This window comes from Muscardinus avellanarius, assembly GCF_963383645.1.
Source record: "Muscardinus avellanarius genome assembly, chromosome: 9".
Lineage (NCBI taxonomy): Eukaryota > Metazoa > Chordata > Mammalia > Rodentia > Gliridae > Muscardinus > Muscardinus avellanarius.
In genome coordinates, this window is record NC_137795.1 from 66258102 (window position 1) to 66282290 (window position 24189).

Genomic DNA, 24189 nt, shown 5'->3' on the forward strand with positions numbered 1-24189 from the left:
TGAGACTTTGCAATATAACCCAGTAAAAGAGTAGTGGTAGCTGAGATTACCACAGACTCGAGATACAGAGCACCCTAAGTGAAGTCGTAGTGATCCAGGGAAGGCACAAACTTCTGAAATCATGGGAAAGAGGAACAACAATAGAGCAATGAATGCCCACAACCCCACAACATCAGAACTGGTTAACACAGAAATTCAGAGATCTCCAGAAGATCAAATCAAGAATATAACTGTCGAAATAATCCAGGACCTTCAAAAAGAATTTAGAGAGAGTCTAAAATACATTAAGGATGCAATCATTGAGGTAAAGGCCTCAGTTCAAAGTATAAACAATCAATTAGACTGCATGGAGAATAGAATCTCGCTCCTAGAAGAGGATCACTCCAAAAACAAATGCATAATTTATAAATTAGAAAAAAAAATCAGACAGGAGGAATCTGACATTGAAGAAATATGGGCCCATTTTAAGAGAGCTAACCTAAGAATAATCGGGATAGAGAAAGGAAAAGAAGGTGAAACAAAAAGGATCAATAATATCTTCAAAGAAATAATAGCAGAAAATTTTCCAAACATAGAGCAAGAAGTCAAAGCACAGGTCCAGGAAATGTATAGAACTCCCTTTAGACAGGATCAGAGAAGAGGATCCCCACGCCACATAATTGTCAAAATGACCAATGTGGAAGCCAAGCAGAAAATCTTAAAGGCAACAAAAACAAAAGGCCAAGTGACATTTAGAGGCAAACCAATTAGAATCACTCCAGACTTCCCAAACCAAGTCATGAAAGCCAGAAGGGCATGGAGTAACATATTCCAAACTCTGAAAGAAAACAACTTCCAGCCAAAAATTTCCTACCCAGCACAACTTTCTATCAAATTAGATGGAAAAATAAGAAGCTTCCATGACAAACAGAAACTGAAGGAATTTATGTCTTCAAAACCAGCACTAGAAAAAATACTCAAAGAGATTAACTACAAAGAAGACATAGGTAATACACACCAGAACCAGAGAAACAAGATTTTCTATCCAGCAGACAACTAAGCAAAGAAGAATATATTCATATGTTTATTGGTTAAAATCTTTGGAGATTTATTATTTATTTTAGTCTTTTACCTATTTCTAAATTGTATTGTTTGCTTTTATTGTTGCTAATTTTTAGGATTTCTATTTGGAATATTAATATACCTTCAGATATAGCATTTGGAAATATTTTATCCCATTCTATCAGTAACTTTTAACTCTGTTTACATTATCTTTGGATGTACAATATTTTATTTTTTAGGAAGTTTGTTTATTCTGTTGTTGCCTGTACCTTTGAAATCATACCCAAGAAATCACTGCCAATTTCAATGTTGTGAAGTGTTATGACCCAGGTTTTCTTCTAAAAGTTCATAATCTTTAGATTTACATTTAGGTCATTTATCTATTTTGAGTTAATATTTGTTTATGGTGTTAGGTAAGGGTCCAACTTTATTCTTTTTCGTGTAATTATTATTTTTCAACAATATTTAGTGAAAGGATCATTATTTCCTTCACCAAATGTTCTTGGAAACTTTGTCAAAAATAACTTGATCATATATGGAAGAATTTATTTCTAGGCTTTTTATTTTACTCCATTGGTTTATATATCTGCCTTTATAGCAGTACTACACTGTTTCAATTAATGTAGCTCTATAAGGTTTGAAATCAGAAAATGTACATATTCTAGCTTTGTTCTTTTTTGAGATTGTTTTGGGTATTTAGAGTTCATATTTCATGTCAGGATAGATTTTTTTCTGGAAAAAAATGTATGATAGTTTCACCTTAAGAAAAAGAAAAAAAATATTCTCTGGTAAGAAAGAAAGCAAAAAGAAATACTGAAATGTTATCTCTAAGTGATCAAAAGTTTGATATCAGACAAATGAATCTGGTACGTGAGATTATCATTGTTAATTTTGGATAAATTGCTATAATATTAAAAATCATCTTTCAAAATAAAAAATATTTGCTCACCTTTACAAATGTAGCTTTAAAACAAACAAAACTCTCAAGAAGCTTGAAATAGAAGTGTACCCATCTCAATGTGATAAATAGCATCTAAATAAAGCCAGCAGCCAATATCACACTGAATGATGAAAGGCCATGTTGTTTTCCTCCTAGTGTCAAGAATGCTGCAAATATATGCCTTACCAGTTCTATTCAGTTTCTGTACTTAATCAACATATTACCACTAAGAAAAAATAGACAACTTAAATAAGTGAGACCATGCTCATGCATCAGACAACTTGATATTGTTAAGATTCAGCTTTTCCTAAAGTAATCTGTACCTTAAACATAACCTCAATGGAAATCAAAGTGAATTTTGTAGAAATCACTGTTCTTTAAAGAGAGCAGAATTGGAGGACTTCTACTGCCTGAGAGCTATACTAATCAAGGCAGTCTGGGTTAGGCATAAGGTTAGTAGTATGGATTAGTGAAACAGAATAGAGTTACAAGAGAGACCTCCCAAGATATAAAGAAGCGGGGTTTTCACAAAAGCACAAGGTAAGTCAAGGGAGGAAATTAGTCTTCTCAACAAATGGTGCTGGGAAAATTGGATTCCCTCATTAAAACCAAAACAGAACAAAAACAAAACCAAAAAACCTTTGACCCTCATCTCACAGCATAAGTCAAGTTGATCACAGACTTAAATGCAGGCAGCTAAAACCCTAAGATCTCTAGAAAATAGTAAAAAGAATCTTTATGATCTTTCATTAAACAAAAGTTTTTTTTAGGACAGAAGCAAGAAGTATAAGAGAAAATAATGGTAAATTAAACTATTAAAAATTTAAACACTCATTTAAAATACTCTTAAGAAAATGAAAAAGCAAGTCACAAAATGAGTATTTATAAAAGTTTTCTGATAAAGGAACTGCATAGAAGATCTAAAGAACTTTTACAATTCAGTTGGTATAGTAGCTTTGAATAAGGTTTTTAGTCAGTACTATTAAAGATGTACAGATCACTTAAAGAGAAACTTCACCTAAGAAAGTATATAGTTAAGCACATGAAATGCTGTTCCACGGTACTTATCATGAAATTCACAATGAGGTACTACTGTAAAACTGCCAGAAAGACTGAACTTTCAAAAAATGGTAATTTTATGTATTGACAAGCAGTGAGGAACAACCATAACATGGATTCATTGCTGATGGAAATACAAAGTAACACTGTCACTTTGTAGGACACTTGGATGGACTCTTATGAACATATATTTATCACACCAGCTGGCAATTCTATTTACTTAACAGTGAATAAAATACATATCTATGCAAAGACTCAAACTTGTATGTTCAGAAGAGCTTTAGTCATAATAGCTAAAAAACTGGAAACAACTGAACCGTTCTTTAACAGTTGTGATAATTGGGCACACAAATTGTATTATATCCCATACAATGAAATACTTTTCAGAAGTTCAAAGGAACAAACTACCCATATAAGCAACACCTTGTATGACTCTCAAAACCATTGTACTCAATAAAAGAAGCTAGATGCAAAAGCCATTATACAGCTTGATTCCATTTATATAACATTCTAGAAAATGCAGAACTGTAGTGACCAAAAGCAGATCTGTGACTGCCCAGAACTATAGATGGAGGGAGGGGGAGATTGCCTGCAAAAAGGGAGGGACATGTTTAAGGTGATAAAAATGTTCTATATTGTAGTCATTGTGTTTGTTATACAACTCTATATGCAGTTACCAAAAGTATGAGATTATACAACTTAAATTTGCTCAGATTTGTTGTATAATTTTTAAAAATAAAACTAAGGATTCAACCCAGAGGCATTCCATCTCTGAGCTATATCCCCAGCCCTATTTTTTATTCTTTATTTTGTTTTTGTTTTTTTTTTATTATTCTTTATTTTGAAACAGGGTTGCACTAAGTTGCAGAGGGCCTGACTAAGTAGCTGAGGTTGGCTGTGAACCTGTGATCCTCCTGACTCAGCCTCCCAAATACTGGGATTACAAGTGTGTATCACCACGCCCGGCTTGTATAAATTTTTTAAGTGTATACTTATTGCTCTTTTATCACACATCATAAAAAAGTTCAGAGTTACCTGGACATACATGCACACAGCACTTGGTCAGCTCCCCACCAATTTATTGTATAAATTTGACCTCAATAAAACTGAATTTTAGAGTGTGTGATAATGGCTATGGTTAATTTTTAAAAGTACCATGCCAATTACTATTAATGGTGTTGGTGATGTGGAAAGGAGGATTAGTCTCCTTAACAAAGGCAGATGTAATCAAACTGAATTTTCTTAGCAGCCTATACATTTTCACACTGTTGTACACTGTTATTTTGAAAACACTTTATTATTTTATTTTATTTTTTTGTGGTATTGGGGTTCCTGGAAGCCCTTCTACCTCCGGGCTACACTCCCAGACCTATTTTATATTTTTGTTTGGAAACAGGGTCTCTTAAGCCAGAGCGGCTGACTTCGAACCTGAGCAATCCTCCTGTCTTCGCCTCCCAAGCGCGGGGATTACAAGCATGCGCCACCATGCCTGGCCTTGAAAACACTTTATTATTATTTATTTTTTTACCACACAAAAAAAATCTTCAGCACCTGGACCTTTTTTCCTTATTCAAACATGATTTGCAAAGTAATTTTAAGAACTCGTGTTTTCTTGAGTTTACAGCAATACATAGGACCTTCATATAGTTTGGGCACCCCTTAATTAATGTATAAATTATCTCAAAATTTAATGACCTGTAACAGCAAATTTTTCTTATCTTATGTTTTTTTGTGATCTTCTTCCAAGCTATTTCCTGCAGGCTTCCCTACAGGGATGCCTCACAAAATGGGAACCAGCTTCTCCAGGGAGTCATCAGAGAGGGCACACGAGGGAAGCTGCCGTCTGTTTATAATCTAATATCTAATGTGTCATCCTATTGGTTCTACTATATTTTATTTGATAAAAGTGGTTCCTCACATTCAGGCACATGCAAGGAGAATTATACAACTCATGGATACCAAGAGTCAGGGATCGTTTGGGTCTATATCAGAGGCTGCCAATCACAGCACTCAGCAACTAGGTAGGGGGACAGATGGAAAATTGGTTGATTGGTCAGACAGATGGTTGATTGGTAGGTAGATTAATGTTATACTAAAGTATAATTTGTTTAATGTTGCATACCCAACTTAAGAGGAACCCTGAAAAACCCTGAATGTTTAGGAAATCCTGTCAAAGATGATGAGAGGTAATTTTTTTTTGTTCTCTATATAAAAATTACAACCTTTTGTCTTACAAACAAAATTTAAAGAAGACTTAGTAGTAATTGTAAACCTTTTGAAAAAGTGAATTCTGTAAAAATGATTTATATGTTTATTATTCATTGTCATTCACATTAAACATTAAATGCTTTCTGGAAAGTACCCGCTACCCATGATCAATAACCATGCATTCAATGTGCTTTTATCCTCAGCATATGGATTTAATTACTTTTTCATATGGAGTCATATATCACGCCTAGCAGTCAGGATTTTATAGCAATTGTAGTTACACACAATAGGAAGTTAATCTGAGATTCTTAAATATTTATTCTGATTGGAATAGGTTATAATATGTAAAAGAAAATATAAATGAATGATAATTACATTTTAAATATCCACTGTTTATATTTGGATACACACCTGGGCATATAATTTCTAACTGTGAAAGCTTTTGTTCTATTTTTACTTTAGATCATGAAATGTATTAAATCCTGATGCTTTCACCTCATTTATCATTTTCAGAATGGATAAAGAACTTTTTTATCTTAACTATATAAGAATAGCGAACAACTGTTGGTGTTAGAAAGATAAAAATCAGTGGGGATTTAAAAAAATTAATTATAAAGGGACTTTTGTTTAATGAGACATTTTCTGGTATAATTATACACAGATTAACATTTTTTTAAAATTACATTTTTTATGTTCTTTGCATAAATATTTAAACCTGAGACATTAAAGCTAACTATTATGTAGAGAAATGTTATTTCTAGAAAAAATTGTCGAATTTTTGGAAAATATCTTTTATATTTGTATCTCTTAAATGATATGTAGTTCTTGAAGTAACATGTTAGGCAATTTTTTTAGGAATTCTACTTTTTTAACATTGAAATGTAGCATAGAAAAAATTCTTAATTAGTACTAAGCTAGATGAAAATGTATTTCATAGTAATATAGTTTGTGATCAAACCTAAATATTCCAGGCCTGGCTTTCAAAAGCAAACAATCCATAGAGGTAAATTAAAATGTAAATGGTAAATATATAGCATGTTATCTCAATCTAGTTCCTAATACCGGAAGGAAAAATGTATTAGTCTGCAATAATAAATAAAGGACACAAAGCTTGAGTGTTAAGACTTTAAGGCCTGACTACTATTATCTAAGGGGAAAGTAGTTGGAGTTACCTTTACCACCACTTGCTCAGTAGAAATAAGTTAACCATTTATAAAACCACCAAAATCAGAAAATCTGAGTATACAGGAATTGTCAGACAAGATACAATGTAATCATCATGAAAGAATGAGATACTTTTTACAAAAATCTTTGAAACTCGCAGCTCATAAGGGAACCATGTTCAAGTGTCACTTCTATGCATCTGTTTTTCCTTTTGTTTTATAAAATATAGCATTCAGTTCTTGATATAAAATAAATATTTTTAAACAATATTTGAATGAAATAATTGACTATATAAGAATCCATGGCTATGTCCTATATAGCTTTGCTATTTTTACACTATCTTAATTCTACATTAAGAATTTTAAAATTTCAACATTAAGTACCATGTTTACTAATAACAATTTAATTAGAAAAACCTTTGTCCAAAAAATAAGGAATTCATTAACTAGCATATTTTTCACTTAATATTCACACAAACATGTAGGATCTACATAGCAGTCATACAAACGTGTGAATACATAGCATTCACACAAACGTGTAGAATATTTGTGACTTCAGTTTAGCAAACTGTAAATACAATTTTATTATTGTTTTTATTGACAGCTCACCAGAGAATTTAATAAATGAATCAAATAAATCTTATATAATCTAGACATCTAAACTCCAAAGGACAATACATGGACTTGGTTTGAGAATAGATGAAAAGAAATAACTAATTTATCTGCCTTTATTTGATCTTAGCATGACAAGGAGAGTGGACTGTTCTTAGTGGAGTAATTCACTTTGTTACAAAATGGTTTTTAGTTTTAGTATTGCCATTATTTATCAATTGTAAGCTTAGAGACTATTCTTAATTTAAATATCTATTTGAGCTTGGTTTCAGTTACCTTATTCTTTATAGATAAAAATAAAAAGATCTCACCATTGCATGTTGAAGCAAAGAAAAGAAAATGGCAAGAAAAATATTTTTCTCTTAAAGATATTCTAAGTTTAGCAAGGGGCTGACTCAACTACATGTATTATCATTTCAGTTGGAGAAATCAAATTATAGTTGTATAGGAACAGCCATTGACTTGGCCAATGCATTTAGAGGAATTGATTGTTGCTGACTTGTTACATATTTGAAGGATTTAAAAATTCAGTTTAAAGAAATTGCACAATTCATACTTTTATATATCAATGGCAACTGAAACTAAACTCTTCAGAATACCCTTTAGGCCAAGTATTTTTATATTTTTCTATAGTTAACCTACAAGAAAACTGTTTGTAAAACTATAGTCAAAAAAGGTATTTGAGACAGTAAGCACTTTTAAATGCATCTAACTTTAGCTGGATAAAAAAACAACCGTAAATATTTTTTAAGAATTCTTAAGCCAGGCATGGTGGCACATGCTTGTAATCTCAACATTCTGGAAGCCAAGATAGGAGAATCAAGGTTCCAGACCAGCCCAAGCTACTTAGTGAGGCCTTTTGCAACACAGTGAGACACTGTTTCAAAATAAAGAATTCAAAATAAAACTGAAGGTGCCTCTCAGAGGTATTACAATGCCCCTGGGTTCCATCGCCAGTGCTGAGAAGAAAAAAGAAAAAAAAAGAATTCTTAAGTACCAGATATCTAGTTATGCTTTCTATGGATTATTTATTTATTTATTTATTATAGTTGGTACACTCATTTTACAAATATAGAAACCAAGGCTTAGAAATATTAACTTTTGCAAGGTCAGAGATCCAGTAAATGGTATTTAAAGTTTGGTGGATTTATAGACAGAGCCAATTTTTCTTATATAGACTTTTTAACCCCTAAGTTGTACTATAAAAGCATACCCATATTCTATATTCATAATTAACCATGACCTTTAAACTTAACCTTCTAGATCCAGGCATGGTGGTGTATACTTTTATTCCCAGTACTTGGGAGACTGAGATAGGAGGATTGCAGGTTTGAGGACAACCTTAGCTAGTAGTGAGAGACTCATTAACCTAATGAGACCTTGTTTCAAAATAAAAATAAATAGGGCTGGGGGTGTAGCTCAAAGGTAGAATGCTTCTGGATTCAGTCCCCAGTACCACACACACACACACACACACGCGCACACACGCGCGCGCGCGCGCACACACACACACACACACACACACACACAATTTGACATCCAGTGCTGGATTTTATATTTGGTAGATTGTAGATATAATGTTACAGAACATATTTATAAATGTAGTTTAAAAATATACCAAACACTTAACATATAAAAAGGTAATTTGAATCTTATAAAATTTTCAAAAATTTATCATTTGTGTCATTATAATAATATTTATCCAAGTTCTTTCATGTGTGTATTGCCTTTTATTCTCTGATCACTCCTTCAGTTAGAGACTAATTTTCACATTAGAAAACGAGGCTGAGAGAATAGTTTTGTTCCACTTCTATGTGCTCTCCCTCTGAAGCATACTTATAGGGATGACATTCTATTGTAGGTTTGTACCATAAATTAGACTAAATTACAAGGCCATATAGATATGTTTATATGTAATGCACACACACATATATGTAAACACACACACATATATACATACATATATATTTATATTTATATATGGGTGCTATACCACTGCTCAGAATAGTTGCCAGAATGAAGAGATATGTGTGGTTGGTATAACATGTTTAAAAGTGAGTATATTTCATGCAATGAACTGGCTGTCTTATATGTAATTGCAAATCTTTTCCATTTCATAAAATATAACATGATTTTGAATATAAACCAAGATTGGGCAAGTAGTGGATTATGTTAAATCGTATGAGCAGATTCAGAAAGACAAGCTGTGATTTTGAGCAATTGTATCTTCAAGATTTAAAATACAAGTTTCTTTGAAGTATGAACAATTCTTATTTCCTCTGAAATTTTGATTATACATTCACTCATTCTTTTGAATTTTAGCATTGCAAATAATTCTGGTTAGGAAGTGGGGAATCATTTTTTGAGGACAGGAAGAAACTTGCACATCATTTTAAAGTTTTGATCTATTATAATATATTATGATATAACTTATTACTCTTATGTAATATATTATAGTTTGGAGTTTGTTTTTATGATTTTATATATTAAAATATCTCACATGGTCTTTATGAGGACTTGATTAATCTTTGGAATCAGCAGCAGAGGTTTCAAATATTTGGCGAGTGGATAATTTCTAAATCTCATCTTTCTCTCTTCCCGAATAGCATTGAGTAATGTTAAAGATTTGTCTTGTAGAGAAAATGAACTCCATTCTTAGGAAAAACTGTGAAACCAAAACCTCTAACAATAGAATTCTGAAACGAATGTAAAGGGCTTAGGGGTTCAGTGAATCTGAACTCTAATTTACCTTTTACTCTAAGCTTGGCTACCGCTTTTTATTAATATGCAAGTTGTACGTTAAGTGCTTTCTTCCAACTTCTGTTAACTTTATAGTAGGTTAGTGATACTCTTTCCTGTAAGCCCTGTACTCTGATACATTTAAACAGAGACAAATGTCTAGGCTTTTCTAAGACTACTGCTTTAGCATATTAGTTTTTGAGTTACTTTTCAAATGTATCACTAAATATAATTTCTAATGAAATTAGACCAAAAATGTAATGAATTCAAGATAGTATATATGTCTATATTGTTTTAACTCATTTAAGACTTAGTTATCTAGTATCTTCAAAGCAGATCATTCTGTGTATCTCTGGACACTTCAAAACTCATTTTTTAAAAGAGTAGGGGACAAAGCAAGTCTATCTACTCTTATAGTTTCTTTTAAACATATTTTAGAGGTTTTAGTGCAGTAAGGCAACAAATAGACAAATAAATGATAGGAAAGGAAGAAATAAAAATGTGTTCATTCACAGTAGATGATATCTTTTTTTTTTTTTTTGCAGTACTGGGGATGGAACCCAGGGGCATTCTAATCTCCAAGCTACACCCCAGCCTTATTTTTTATTCTTTAGTGTGAGACAGGGTCTCATTGAGTCGTGGAGGGTCTAAGTAGTTGAGGCTCTCCGCGAACCATGAACCTCCTCTCTCAGCCTCCCAAATGCTGGAATTACAAGCGTCCGCCACCATGCAATAATATCTTTTATATAGAAAAATCCTGAGGAATCTTAAAAAGAAACTTATACAATATTGATGAGTCAGCTTAGTAAGATCATAAAATAGAAGACCAATGTTAGAGAATCATATACTCTAGAAACAACTAGAAAATGACATCTGAAAATTAATACTACTTACAATAACATCAGAAGACATGAAATATTTAAAGATAACTTTAGTAAACTATGTCTAAGATCTGTATGACAAAAGTTAAAGTGGATTATTCTGAGAAGGTAAAGACAGAGATGTATCATGTTCATGGACCAGATGACTTTATTGTTAAGATGTCAGTTCTACATAAATTACTGTTAGGATTTCTTCCAAAGTGTTAGTATTTACTTGTTTATTTTACTTTCTCCATTTCTTTTCCTTTATGAGTGGTGTCTGTAAAAGTTGCTTTCATTGCTCAACTAACCTTCCTCCCACACCAGACTCACCAACTGAAGTACTGACTGATGCTATTTCTTTGAGTCTTGACGGACTACACTGAGATCTCAACGCTTAGCTCACCATTCTTCCTTTTTGTTATTTTCCTCCTTCCTTCCTTTTATCTTTCCTTCCTTCCTTTCTTCCCTCCCTCCCTCCCTTCTTACCCCTTTCCTCCCTCTCTTCCTCCCTTTCTTCCTCCCTTCCACCCAGGGGAGTTCTACCTCTGGGCTCCCTTTTTGTTTTTTATTTTGAAACAGTATCTTGCTAAGTCACCACACACTGGCCTCAAACCTGCGATCCTCCTGTCTCAGCTTCCTGAGCAACGGATTACAGGCATGCATCACCTGGTTTTACCTACTTTTCTTAGCACTCCATTTGGCCGGAGAGTCATGATAGTCTTCTTTAACCTTTCTACAGATTCGTTATTGGGCGAGAAAAACCAGGACAAGTGAGTGAGGTTGCCCAGTTGATAAGCCAGACTCTGGAACAGGAGAGGCGCCAGAGAGAGCTGCTGGAGCAGCACTACAGCCAGTACGATGCCGAGGACGATGAGGTAGGAGCGCTGCGTTGCCTGCCTAGTGCCATTCTTTCCCTGTACAACAGGGAGGCAGGGTCTTTGTGGTTTCTTAAGTAGAATGTGTCTACAAGCAAAACACAACCTCATGGGGGAAAAAAATACCACTGGCATCTGATAGTAACTCATGAATCAACTCAGGGTGTTCTATTTATAGCACAAGATTGTGGAAGCAAATCAGTGGTATCTGTTATCACACTGCATAACAAAAAGTTATAGAAAAACACCAAATTGTGAATAATGACCATTTTTATTGTTGGTATTAGATGGTTTCTTTCTCTGCTTTACATTTTTTTCAATCTTCTCCAAATGTTCTATGATAGTATGTAATGTTTTTTCAAGAAATCAGTAAACATTTTAAATGAAAAGAACATACCCATATATACATAAACATACACACAAAAAAGTACTAAAGATTGCTGAATGTTTCCAGAGTTTTTTTCCCCCCAGGAAGAGAAAGTTCTTTGGATCTGCTCACTATGATTTGTGCTAACATAATGCAGAACAAAGCTTTTCCACTAGCACATGTTCCACAGAGCAGATACATATTGGAATGATTTTACATCCTGCTCTCTGTGGAAGATCAAGTAAATGAGTCCACACTAACCCCCAAGTGGAAACGGCTCTCTGGAACCTTGTGTGCTATAATGCAGTGCAGATGCTGCTCGGTTTTTAATGTCAATGCCAAACGCACATTGATATAATGGGACAACATGCTTTATTATAAACACATTCAAACATGCATATGTTTCATATTGGCATGTCAAAAGATACATCAACAGCTTAGTTGGAGTATTTCATACTTCATAAACTAGTAAATATTCAGATAAAACAAATATCCTTCTTTATGCCAGTTGATACAAGCATAGTGTAGTTTCCTATGTTCAACCTCTATGTATCTGAATATATTACTTTTCTAGAGGTTTTTTTTTCTTTGCTTCTAGCCAAGACACAGAGAATATTAAGAATTGGACATTCAATTCTTTTCATGTATTTTAATCTGTGATGTTTTAACTCCAATGTATATTAAGTTTTCTTGTATTTATAGTATAATAAAGATGTAGTCTTCATTTATTATAGTGGAAAATTGAAAGTGGTACCTCAATTAACTTTTGATCAAAGAATAATAGTTTAGAAAGCTTTTTCATAAGTAAATTCATCTCTTAGAATTCTGTTCACTTCATTTGGTGTTTCTCTTGCTGAGACCATTTGAGTTGGCAAGTGTTTTTTAATTATATTGAGATATTAAGTATGGAAATTAGTTATGTTGAGTTTTGAAAGTCAAATACTTGAAATTGCACTGTACCTAATTTTCAATTCTCTCTAGAGAGAGATATGTGTTTTGTTAGAGATATTAATTTGCTTTGGGTGCAGGCCTGTTTTAGGACTGCAGAATTATTCTCTTCAGGCTTGGTTTTTGCTTCTTCACTATGCTGAAACAATTCTAGACCTGAAGTTCAGGAGAGTGTGGTACCATCAAGGGGTGGAAAGGGAGGCGGCTGAGCTTTCCTGTCTATGTGTCTCAGCGTCCTTGGTTTAGAAGCACAAGGATTGAGCTAGATTCCTGACTTCCTTCTACCTTCCAGCATTCCATAAGAATGAAATAAGACACCAGGTCTAGCAAGGGAAGGGGGAAATGAGATAGCCCCATCTTGAAGGCCCCCTAAGTGGGGTTTTTGATCACATCTCACATGCTTCATCCAGTCATTTTGAGAACTTATTATGTTTATTTCAAGCTCCTAAAGCACGTGTGTGCGCACGTGCACCTACTCTATGAAACATGTGGTTAAAAAAAAGTTAAGCACACACATGATTTTCCTGTAATTTGATGATTTGAGTAAATGAAAAAAGATGTACTTAGATATACTCAACATATGTACTTAGGGATATATCATATACCAAGAGGAAATGATATGTGTGTGTTTGTTTGCCTGTTTGTTTTTGTAAAGGAAGTACGGTTGTCACCCGAGCGGATAGTTTTATGGAGAAGGGAATAAGCCTATGTCAAGGCACTTTACCAGGTGTCTTTCCTCTATGATTTCATTTAATTTTTAAAGCAGTCAGAGGAGTCCCCGCTCCCAATTGAGGTTTCTTTGTAGTGGTACAGACAGCTTAACTGGCAGAGTCTTCCTGGCCCCAGACCTGGACTGTGCAGTGCACTGTGCTGATTTGATCCAATTGTACAGATACTCCTGACCGATCTTTTTGTGTTCAGACACACACAGAGTAAGTGGTAACAAAAGACATTAAGAGATTCCTGTTTGGAGTGATGGAGTTTCTTCTAATGCTTAGGTTTTATGATTCTATTTTCTCTATTTCCAATAATAGGGAAATTGAATACATGGAGAGTTACTTTGGACAGCAATCCATAAGTATCATCTTCATAGAGTTTTAAAGTAAGAGGAACTGAATATACAAGTGTTTTACAGGAGACGAAAGAGGCTCTAGGTTTAAGTTTAACTTATTTCTACAAGTTGTAGAAACAGAAGTCAGATGGTTGCTACCACATTACTCCAAGTGACCTTCACTTTATTGAGAAGGTCAAAGAGTCTTTTCCTTGGTATTTTTCTCTCATTTTCCCCTCTGACTTGATCTCTCCCTTTCTTGTGTTACATAATGCCGTACTAAAGCATGCCCAGGTAAAACCAATTTCGTTCTCTGTGCGTAGGTGGAAGCTCTACAAACAATGAAAATTCACTGCAGTGTTGAGACTTCCAATGTTTTCACTTGATTCAGATTTTTAAAAACTGTGCTACCAAAAAATATTACATTTATTGATTTGAATGATATCTCCTTGTGTTCTATTTACTTTCTTTCTCTGTTAATGAAAAGTAAAATATCCCCAAGGAAAGGAGAAGAACCAGTATTGGGTATCTAATGGATAAATGGTCCTTGAGCAATTGATTTGATTTCCTATATAATTGAGCAATTTATAGCTTTACATATTTTTGTTAGGACAGGCCCTGAATGGTGTATGAGCAGTTACTTGGCTTTTCCCTTTTCTCATAATTTATAGCATCACTTTGTGAATTCAAAGTTAGAACCACTTTTATTTGATAATGTCCCCTGTGACATTCCCTGGACTTAGCCAGGAAAACCTCTAATTAGATACAGAGCAACCAAGTTCATCCAGCTAATTTCCAGAGCCAGCCCTTAGATCAGCATTGTCTGCCAAGGGATAGAGAGCTTCTGTTTTTGATCAAACCATCCAATGCTGATTTTTATTTGGAACTTGCCACACCAATAGAGGGAAGTTGCTCACTTGAATTGGCTACATGTGTGAGAAATATATCTTTAAAGTGTAAAAATAGAGTCGTCCTCCATAAAAAGGAATAAATAGGGGGGAACGGTTTAGAAATAACACCTTATCACATCTTACTTATGCTTACATTTATCTCTGTTAATGTTTTAAGAAAGTCATGTTACAGAATTTGAAATGTATACAGAATCTTCAAACAATTTAAATTTCTGCCTTTTTCTGTTTTTTTTTCCCCTCCAAATATTTGAGCTAGAAGAGTTTAAGCAAACAGCCAATTCCATTCTAATTTGCATTCCTGTTTCTGTTCACTTTCTGTTAAACATTCTGATTTTTTTCTTAAAATTACAAATCATTGCCTGCAATCTGAACAGTAAAAGGGAGGACCCTATAAAGAAAGGGGAGATGAAATTCTAAACCACCAAAAATCTTTAAATGTACGTCTGAGTATCTCTGTAATGAGTGATTGCATTTCTGGGTTTAATGGAATTACTGCTCATTTGTTTTTCTTCCCTTTCTTTTTTAAAAATCTGAAAGGTAACCATGGAGGATTTCAATAAACCCCTCAGACAGTCAGCACTATGCCATGAAATTTTGGGGGTATGGTAAAATTTTCAACTAGAACTTAATTTTAATAGCATTTAATCTCCTGTTATAAGCCTCAGCTCTTAATGTTTAACCACTAATAGTGAGATAATATTATTTGGCATATATTTTATACAGTGTGTTTGTACTTTACGGATATTTTTCTATCAAAGGACATTATGCAATTTGAACTGCTGTGGACTCAGATTGAAAATACATTATGAACTGGTACCGTACCACTTCTGTGAGTTATAAAATGGATATAGTCATTTAAATTAAAAGGAGTTATTTTATATGTATTTTAAAAGCATGTGATTATTTGGCTTTCTTACATATCTTTTAAAAACAAATATTTATTATATTGTGAAGTTTTTGATTATAGATGGTATGTCAAAGTGTCTTTAGGCAGTAGTTCTTAACAAAGTTAAGAAGCTGCCCCTTTTCTAAAACCATAATTTTATCTTTCCCTTATAATTTGTTTTTACTACTAGAAATTAACATCATTATAACAACAATATTACTTTTAGAATCCTTTAGAGTACTAGATATACTTTAAGGTAGCTACCTACCTGGATATGTGATTTTATTGCTTGTGTTCAGATGTAAAAATTAGAGGGAAATTATAAGAGAAGTTACAGTTTACATAAGTATTAAAAGGTTTACAAGAATGTAATTTGTATGTGAAAAGCATTAATGGACTAGCATTAAGTTTGACTCATGCTGTTTGCTATTCCTGGTTAGAAGCAGGTTGTGCTGCGTGAGCAGGAGATCACAGTTATTGTGGATGGCCTTTCAGTGACGTGAACTTAGTAACGTGGAGAGACTTCATACTGTGTCTGTAATACTAAGAAACTGAGGCTGGGGGCATTTTTACCAGTGTGCAACAGCGTCCTCTTCATACATGACAATGTGTGCTACAGCAAGGACCAGAACTTGAATGTTTTGCTTTGTGGATTTTTCCTGCCCCTTATATTAGGCTGCTCTCTTGAGGGAGGTGGGGAAGCCTTTTTTAATTGTTTTTGTTAACCATTTTAGAGTACTGTGGCTGAATTGCAAGGAGTATCTGGCAACTGCAATAACAATAACAACTATTTCCTTAAGGTTTGTTTTGTTGATAGAAAACAATGCTTTGTTGTACCTTCCTGCTTCATGTGTGAAATTAAATATTTCATATGTCTTATTAACTCTCTATGCTCTGAAGAGTTTCCTCTAAAGCTGTGTGTTTTGTTTGTTGGATAATTTTAAAATAACAAGTTGAAAAATACTTAACTTTGAAATATAGCACATTTTTTAGGTACAGGTTCTGAAGTTTTGACTTACTTCCTAATATTTAACCATGGATGTTTTAACCTCTAACACTTTAAATACATTGTAATTCACATTAAAGGGAGGATATCCAAATCAGAGCTGTATAATGTTTATATAATGGTGTACATAGAATTTATATTGTCTTTTAAGTCCAGTGTTTTTTAAGAAACAATCTTCTGCTGCAAAGTTCTTAGCTTTTCAAAGTACTAAATGAATATGTGTTTAAATTATAGCACTACTCATTGGCTATTATTTACTATTTATTGTTATTATTTACTTGATTTATAGAGCAGATAAAATGTCTAAAAAGGCGTTATACTTTTTTCAGTACTAAGGACTGAACCCAGGGGTATTCTACCTGCAGCCTATACCCCAGCCCTATTTTTTAGTCTTTATTTTGAAATAGGGTCTCACTAAGTAGCAGAGAGCCTCACTAAGTAGCTGAGGCTGGCCATGATGAACCTGCGATCCTCCTGTCTCAGCCTCCTAAGTACTAGGATTACAAGCATGTGCCACCACACCCAACTGGCATTATACTTAAATAAAATAATTTTAATAATAGAAATAATGGAGGTTAGAATGAATGTCAAGTGTGTTTAAAAGGTAAACTGGCTGATGGGGGTAAGAGGATCCTGAAGAATAAAAAAAATATAAAATCTTTTTGATAGCTCTTTGTAGACTTCATTTTATTGGATCTTTAAAATCATTAAATGTAATTATATGCTTTGGTTTATGATCTTCAAGTTTTTAGTTATGATCATTGTCATTGAAACCTAAAGGTACAGGTTGTTAGAAAATATTTCAGTTGAAGACTGTATCAGTGCTTGTTCTAGACTGAGCAAATTACACACACACACACACACACACACACACACACACACACACACACAATCTCTCTCTCTCTCTCCTTCCCCGCAGGAGGTACGAACTTTCCTGTATTTGAAAATTCCTCTCTAGTAATATTCTTTATATAGACCAACCTTATAACTTATAACCTTGAACACAGACAGGGAGATGGTAGGTCAAAGGAAATAGAGCTAGGGGCCTTCACCTCAATAAGGCATCTTTTTGCAGCTCATTTTCTTTGTATAATTAAAAACATTATAATGCAAGTGATTTGAATATGTTTTCTTGTTTTTTCTTCTTCTCAACTGCCACACTATGATATTGTTTACTCATGACGTGTGCCAAAATTACTAAGTTTTTCCAGGCCATTAAATTCATCTGAAAGTATAAACTTTGTGCTCCCTAGAAACCATGCTAGGATAATTCTGTATCCTATTTATGATCTTGTGGGTTACAGAGATGACATAAAAACATACACAAAGTGACAAATCCTTCCAGTTTTAAAAAGCATTTGTATATTTTCCAATAAGTTGAATATATTTTTTACCACAAAGGGTTGAAATGCTAAAAGTTGCAGAAAAAGACAGACCTTCCTAGCTTGGAAGCCATCCTACCTTGCCAATCAGTCATAGGATCCCTGGCTGCCCTAAGCCTTTGCTTTTCCTGCGTCCTCTCCCAGGAACCCATCACTGCACCTGCACTTAGCTGCCCTTGATTACTAACCTAATCCCATTTGTTCTTCTGGGCTCTATGTAGGTTTTATCTCCTCCAATAAAGCCTTCTTGGACTTGCCCAGTTGAGTTAGCGGTCTTCTTCTAACACATCAATAGCACTCTGCATGTCTCTATTATTATTTACCCATAAATTTCTCTGATTAGTCTATAATCTCTTCAAAGACAGGTTTTGATGACTGGTTGATTTTTTAATACTTAGAGGGGTGAACATAACAGTGGGCACATTAGAGAAAGCCAAGACATTGTACTGAATCAACAAAGTTGAGATGAAAATTGAGAAGTAAAATCAAATGAGAATGGCATTTAGTTAAAAATGTGAAAGTAAAGGAAGAATGGTGTATAATACAAGCGTAAAAACAGTGTCAACTGTAGTAAGATAAGTGATGGGGGCAGGGAAAGGACTAAAGGAATAGTCTATATTATCTTGAAAGACCATGAATTTGGAGGAATATCTTATATCCGCACACTATCCTGAAATCCTCTGCTTAAGAAATCAGGAAAAAAAATGAATGTGTCATTTCATTCATGGAAAACTTTGGAACTTTCAAAATAGCAACTTAGTGACTCAGGTTGACATGACTACTCTCTAGTTACAGCTAGAATAACTGAGTAAAACTGCAATAGAAACAGAATAGTGAAAATTGCCTAAATTATGTCAAAATCAATACTGCATAAGCGGCCTTCCTCTCCTTCCCAATATATTAACTTAGAAATTGCCTTCAATCATAGAAATACATTTTCATGAGCAATAAAGAACGAATGGCAGCCTGACCGAGGATTAATGTGCTGACGCTGTCTTATCATGGGGATTTGTCAGACTTCATAAAGGCTCCATTCATTTTAAATTGATATTGATGCTGGTAAGTATGGTAAAACCTCTGATTGAGTTCTGGAGTTTCAGGTCCTAAAGGGATTTAAAAATAATTATTTTATTAAGATAAAAATACCTACAGTGAACAGATCCTAAATGTGTAATATGATATTTTTATCATAAATATCCCCACTTTAAAAATCAACTTTAATGAGGAACAATTTAAATACAATAAAATATGCCAATTTTAAGTGTATTCAAGTTAACAGTTTGGAAAGTAAACACTACCATGATCAAGATAGAGAACATTTCTATTATGTCCAATATAGTTACCTCATGGAACTTTGCAGTTACTCTCAGTCTGACGCAAGCATTCAGTCTGTTTTCTGACACTATTGGTTATTTTGCCAGTTCTGGAATGTCATTTGAATGAAATCATGAAGTACTTTTTCATGTTTGGCTTTTTTCACTCATCATATTTATCCTTAATAATAATTATGATGATACTGTAATTGGTATTCCTTTGAGTTAGGTAAACAGAAGCTAGGGCCTACCTGAAGTGGGATGCCTAATTGGAGAAATCTGCTCTACAGCTAGAAGGCCACAGCCACAATTATCTACAGGTAGAAATATATCTACCACCCAAGGACTGCATGGAAAATCACCAGTGTCAAACGTAGTGCTGCGTGAGAGAAAAGAGCAATTTTCTCTGAGAAATCATTGTCACAAAAGCAGCCTAAATGTACACCATGTTTCAGGAGAAAATAAAATTCTCCCTTGGGGCTTTTACCTTTATCAAAGCCTAAAAGTTAAAGTTTCAAGAAATGTGAGTTTAGAATTTCAAAGTACAAAACTCACAGGAATATAAAACACCATGAGCAACAAATAGTAGGAAGAATAAGGAAGGAAAATTAAGAGGGGAAGGGGAAATACAAGGGAGGAATAAGGAACTAAAGCGAAAAAAAGTCAAGATCAAAGCCATTTTTGGTATCAATTACACCAAACTGAAATAAATGTTCTCACTTGCAATCAATGTATTCAGACGACATAAACATAGGAGTTGTCCAACTTTGATGCTAGGAATGTAGTTTAACCTTGAGAGGGTGAGATGTGAGGTAATTAGGTAGAACCTTGGTGCCAAAGTCTAATAATGAGGAGAAAGAAAACTTAAATATTCATCTCACTCATTAAAGTAATAAGAAACTTAAAATTTTACCAAACCACATCTTACAATATACAAAAAAAATATGATATGTCATAGCCAGATTGGGTTTATTCAGGAATGCAAGTGTGGTTTAACAGACACTTCTTATATTTTACCTTGTATTGGAATGCAAGATGTTAAAGCAATAAATTGGAAAGGAATAAATGAGGTTGTCATTCATAGGTGATGAGAATTTTCATTAAACCTCATTATTAAAAATAATGTGAGACTTTAGCTAGCTTTATGGGTATATAATATAAAATATAATATGTATATCAATATATGTGCAACAAAGGAGAAATATAATTTATTAACTACCATTTATGAGGTGTCAAGAATAAGATAAGCAAGACCTTCATGGAGAACAATAAACTTTTATTGAAATACATTGTAGAACGTTATGTAAAAAGCCAAAGTAATCTTTTTCATGGTTTGGAAGACTTCATGTCTTAATTGAGTCGATCTTCTCCAAGTTCATTTATGCATTTAATGCTATTCTGGTAAAAAATTTTAAATGGACTTTGGTAAGCTGTTGCTAAAATGTACATGAAAGAACAGTGCACCAGAAATAACCACAACATTTCACATGCCTTGAAAGAGAGATCATTATTATTAAGCTTTAGTCATTTAGATCATGGGGTAAAAGAGTAGAAAAGTTGGTCAAGGAATCCAAAAGTAGCCCCTCACATATACGAGAATTTGACTTGTGACATAGATCACACTCAGTATGAGTTGAGAAATGTTAAGTGCTTCAATAAAAAAAAGTGAAATTGAACTGATATCTCCATTCATATCAAATTCTGTTTGAGGTAGATTGACTATTCAGATATGAAAAGGCAAACTGTAAAATTCAGAAGACAATGTAGAAAAGCATCTTTATGACCTCTGTGGGAGAAATAGTTCCTTAAATGAACACTTAAGAAAGCAATACCATAAAGGAAAAATTGAGAAAATTATGTACTTTAAAATCAAGAGCTTCCATTCATGAAAAGAATACCTTTATGAAAGTGAAAAGATAAACCAGAAGCTGAAAGAAAAGGAAAGATTTTTTTGTTGCGGTACTGGGGACTGAACCCAGGGGCATTCCACCTCTAAAACACACCCTACATCTTATTTTTATTTTGAAGCAGGGTCTCCTTAGGTTGACGAGAGTCTCACTGTTTGCTGAGGCTGTTCTTGAGCCTGCACTCCTCCTATTTCAGCCTCCCAAGTTCTGGGAGTACAGGCATGCACCACCAAGCCTAGATGGAAAATGTTTTAAAAATAAGTAATTGAGAATGAATTGTATCAAAAGCATCCTTATGAGGCAATGGTAAAAGACTACTTCTGGGCCACTGGCTTAGAGAGGTATGGTACAGAAGAAATCTCAGTGGCTACTGTTGCCTAACTGTATTAGTAATCAGCCAGGAAATAGAAACTAAGAATCAAGAAGAAATACCATTTTATATCTACTGAATTTACCTAAATCAGAAATTTTAAGTTTCAGGGAGAAGGTAGGCTAAAGGATCCTCTTTACTCTGCACATAGGAAAATAAATTGGCCCAACAACTGTTTGGCACTATCTAGTAAAGTTGATTCAACAATTTTATTTCTTGATAAACACTTTAGTAAAACTCTGATAAACATTTATGTATAATATTGTAATAGAAAAAGATTGAATGTATTTAAGATCTCTTTCCACAAGAGAATGGGTTAATATATTGTAGTGTATAGTAGAATGACACTCAAAAATTGTTCCAGGAGTCTCCAACAGCTGGTACAATTGAAGGAACATATTGGTAAAAGCAAAAAGATACCGAAGAATATGATTTCATTTATAAAAAGTCATATAATTATACATCAGTTAAAATGTAGTCTAACAGAAACTAAGAATGAAAAAAAACCATTGAAATGGAATCTAGGAGCACATACAAATGTCTGCAGCGCAGTGTACTATTTCTTTTCTTGCATTAAGTTGGTGATAGTGGTTGGGTCATTCATTATTCATTATATTTAAGAATTATTTTATAAAGAGCCTGTGTCATCTCGGTACATAGCAAAATTTAAGATATACCATGTGCAATATCTAATATTCAACAATCCTGTAGTTATGAAATGAATGACATAGTTTTCTGCCTCAAATTTGCCTCAATGCAAAAATCTCATGATACTTTTTAAAAGATTTCTCTACCTAGACTCAGATTTGTATGGTAGAGGGCCTAGGGCTATGGGATTTTTGTGGGAAAGGGTTTGATGCAGTCAAGAGTAGTGGCTGTCCCAGTTAGAGATGCCAGGAACACTGAAAGGAAGATCTCTGAGTACTAGATTTGCAGACATTTCACAAGAAGGAATTGCTGCCATAGAGCTCACAGTAGTCATGTGACAGAAGGACTGGAATTCTCCCTGGAAAGAGATGTTTAGATTGAGATTCTATTTATCATTAATCCTTAGAATATGCATAAAAGTATCATCAAGGAAATTTTCATTAGTTTTGGTATTTTAAATTATATAACCAATTTCTGGTTCTCTTTGATGATCTGCTATCATTTATATAATCATGTGAATCAATTCTTATAAAGCATCACATTTTCTAAGGCATAATTAGTTGTATAAGATTATTAAAATAGTAACATATACCCCTTTGGTAAGTGCAGTTGTCCTCTTCTGCAGATTAAAAATTCAGGGAAATACAAATCCCTCAGTCTCTTCCCATAGTTCTCCTGGTATCTGAATAAGTACTTCATTGTTTTCTTGGCAAGTAAAATGAAACTCAAGGAAGACTGCAAGTATGAAATTGCAGTGTGACATTTGACTATTTTGTTCAGGATCTCAAAAGAAAAAAGAAAGACCCCCGGTTCTCTTCTTGTATAGAATATATTTATCAGAAACTTAAAAGACAGTGGCATTACACTTTTTGTATATAGGTTTATTAAAAGGAATTAAGAATATTGAGTCATAGAAAAAATATATTTTATACTCATAAGAAACTTGCTATTTTTTTTTGGAGAGAATAAATAAAGATTATAAAGACGTTAAGTCATTTTTAGGACAAGCTGTCAAAAGGCCAATAGCCATGGTACAAAATAATCATTATAACTAATGACATATAAAAGAAAATGTGAATATAGGTTAAAATCAGGTTCCTAATTTTAATTTTTATTTGCAAGGTATTTTTTGTTGTAGCACGAGAAGCTGGGGCAATAGAGGGTGCTTTCAAGAAGAAGAAAGACTAGTTTACCCATAGAACAGAGTATATCAAAACAGTAACAATTAGAACATTTTCATAAAGGTAAACTAAACAGTACTATTTAGGTAGATATCTAAAATGAGCTGAATTCCTAGATATTTTTTTTCATTTAAATGAACAATATTATTTCGACTGTCTAAATAAGCTGAGTTTTCAGGTGAATTTTCCTTAAGCTGATGATTAGGAAATATTTCTCTGCATTTCTTGTGTTTCTGAGCTGCCGGCTGTCCTTTATTTTGGGTTGTCTTTATAGTGTGTGTATAGTGGATGGACTGGGATGATAGAGGGTTTTTCCTCCAGAGCAAGGGCAGTCGCACTTACTTCTGCACGTGAGAGACCTGCCCTGCCTGAGCTCTGAGTTCCTCTCCTGACATGTCATGGACATTCCTGTGCATGAATCATCTGTCATCACCCTGGAGAAATTGTGGTTTGAAGAACCAGCACAAAAAATGATGGTTGTCTTCTTCAACTAGCCTGATGACACATCCTGGCGTAGAGGAAGAATTCTTACCCAGTTCAGACAGTATTGACAAGAACACACCTACACTGAGCAGGAAAGAAGGAATTCCAATCACTGTGTCAGAAACCAAGTGAATCCTTTGATGCCAGCTGGTTCCCTGGGGAAATGATAACAACCAGAGTGCATCATGCTAGGAACAGTAGCCGCCATTGGGCTGTCTGTTGACTCACCCCCTCCT

General features: G+C 33.9%; 1 protein-coding gene across 7 annotated transcripts in view; it reads left to right on the forward strand.

The window, feature by feature from the left end:
• The window catches only part of PPP1R9A (protein phosphatase 1 regulatory subunit 9A), a gene marked incomplete at both ends in the record, with an annotated part of 289674 nt that overhangs the window by 191072 nt on the left and 74413 nt on the right, over positions 1-24189 (forward strand). For 4 of the 7 annotated variants that reach the window (XM_080701330.1, XM_080701329.1, XM_080701331.1 and 1 more), the window contains one exon: positions 11365-11500. In XM_080701330.1, coding sequence (XP_080557456.1) covers positions 11365-11500 — 136 coding nt within the window. Of the gene's footprint in view, positions 1-11364; positions 11501-16397; positions 16464-24189 lie in introns of all 7 variants that reach the window. The other 3 variants (XM_080701326.1, XM_080701327.1, XM_080701328.1) reach the window with 1 other exon arrangement.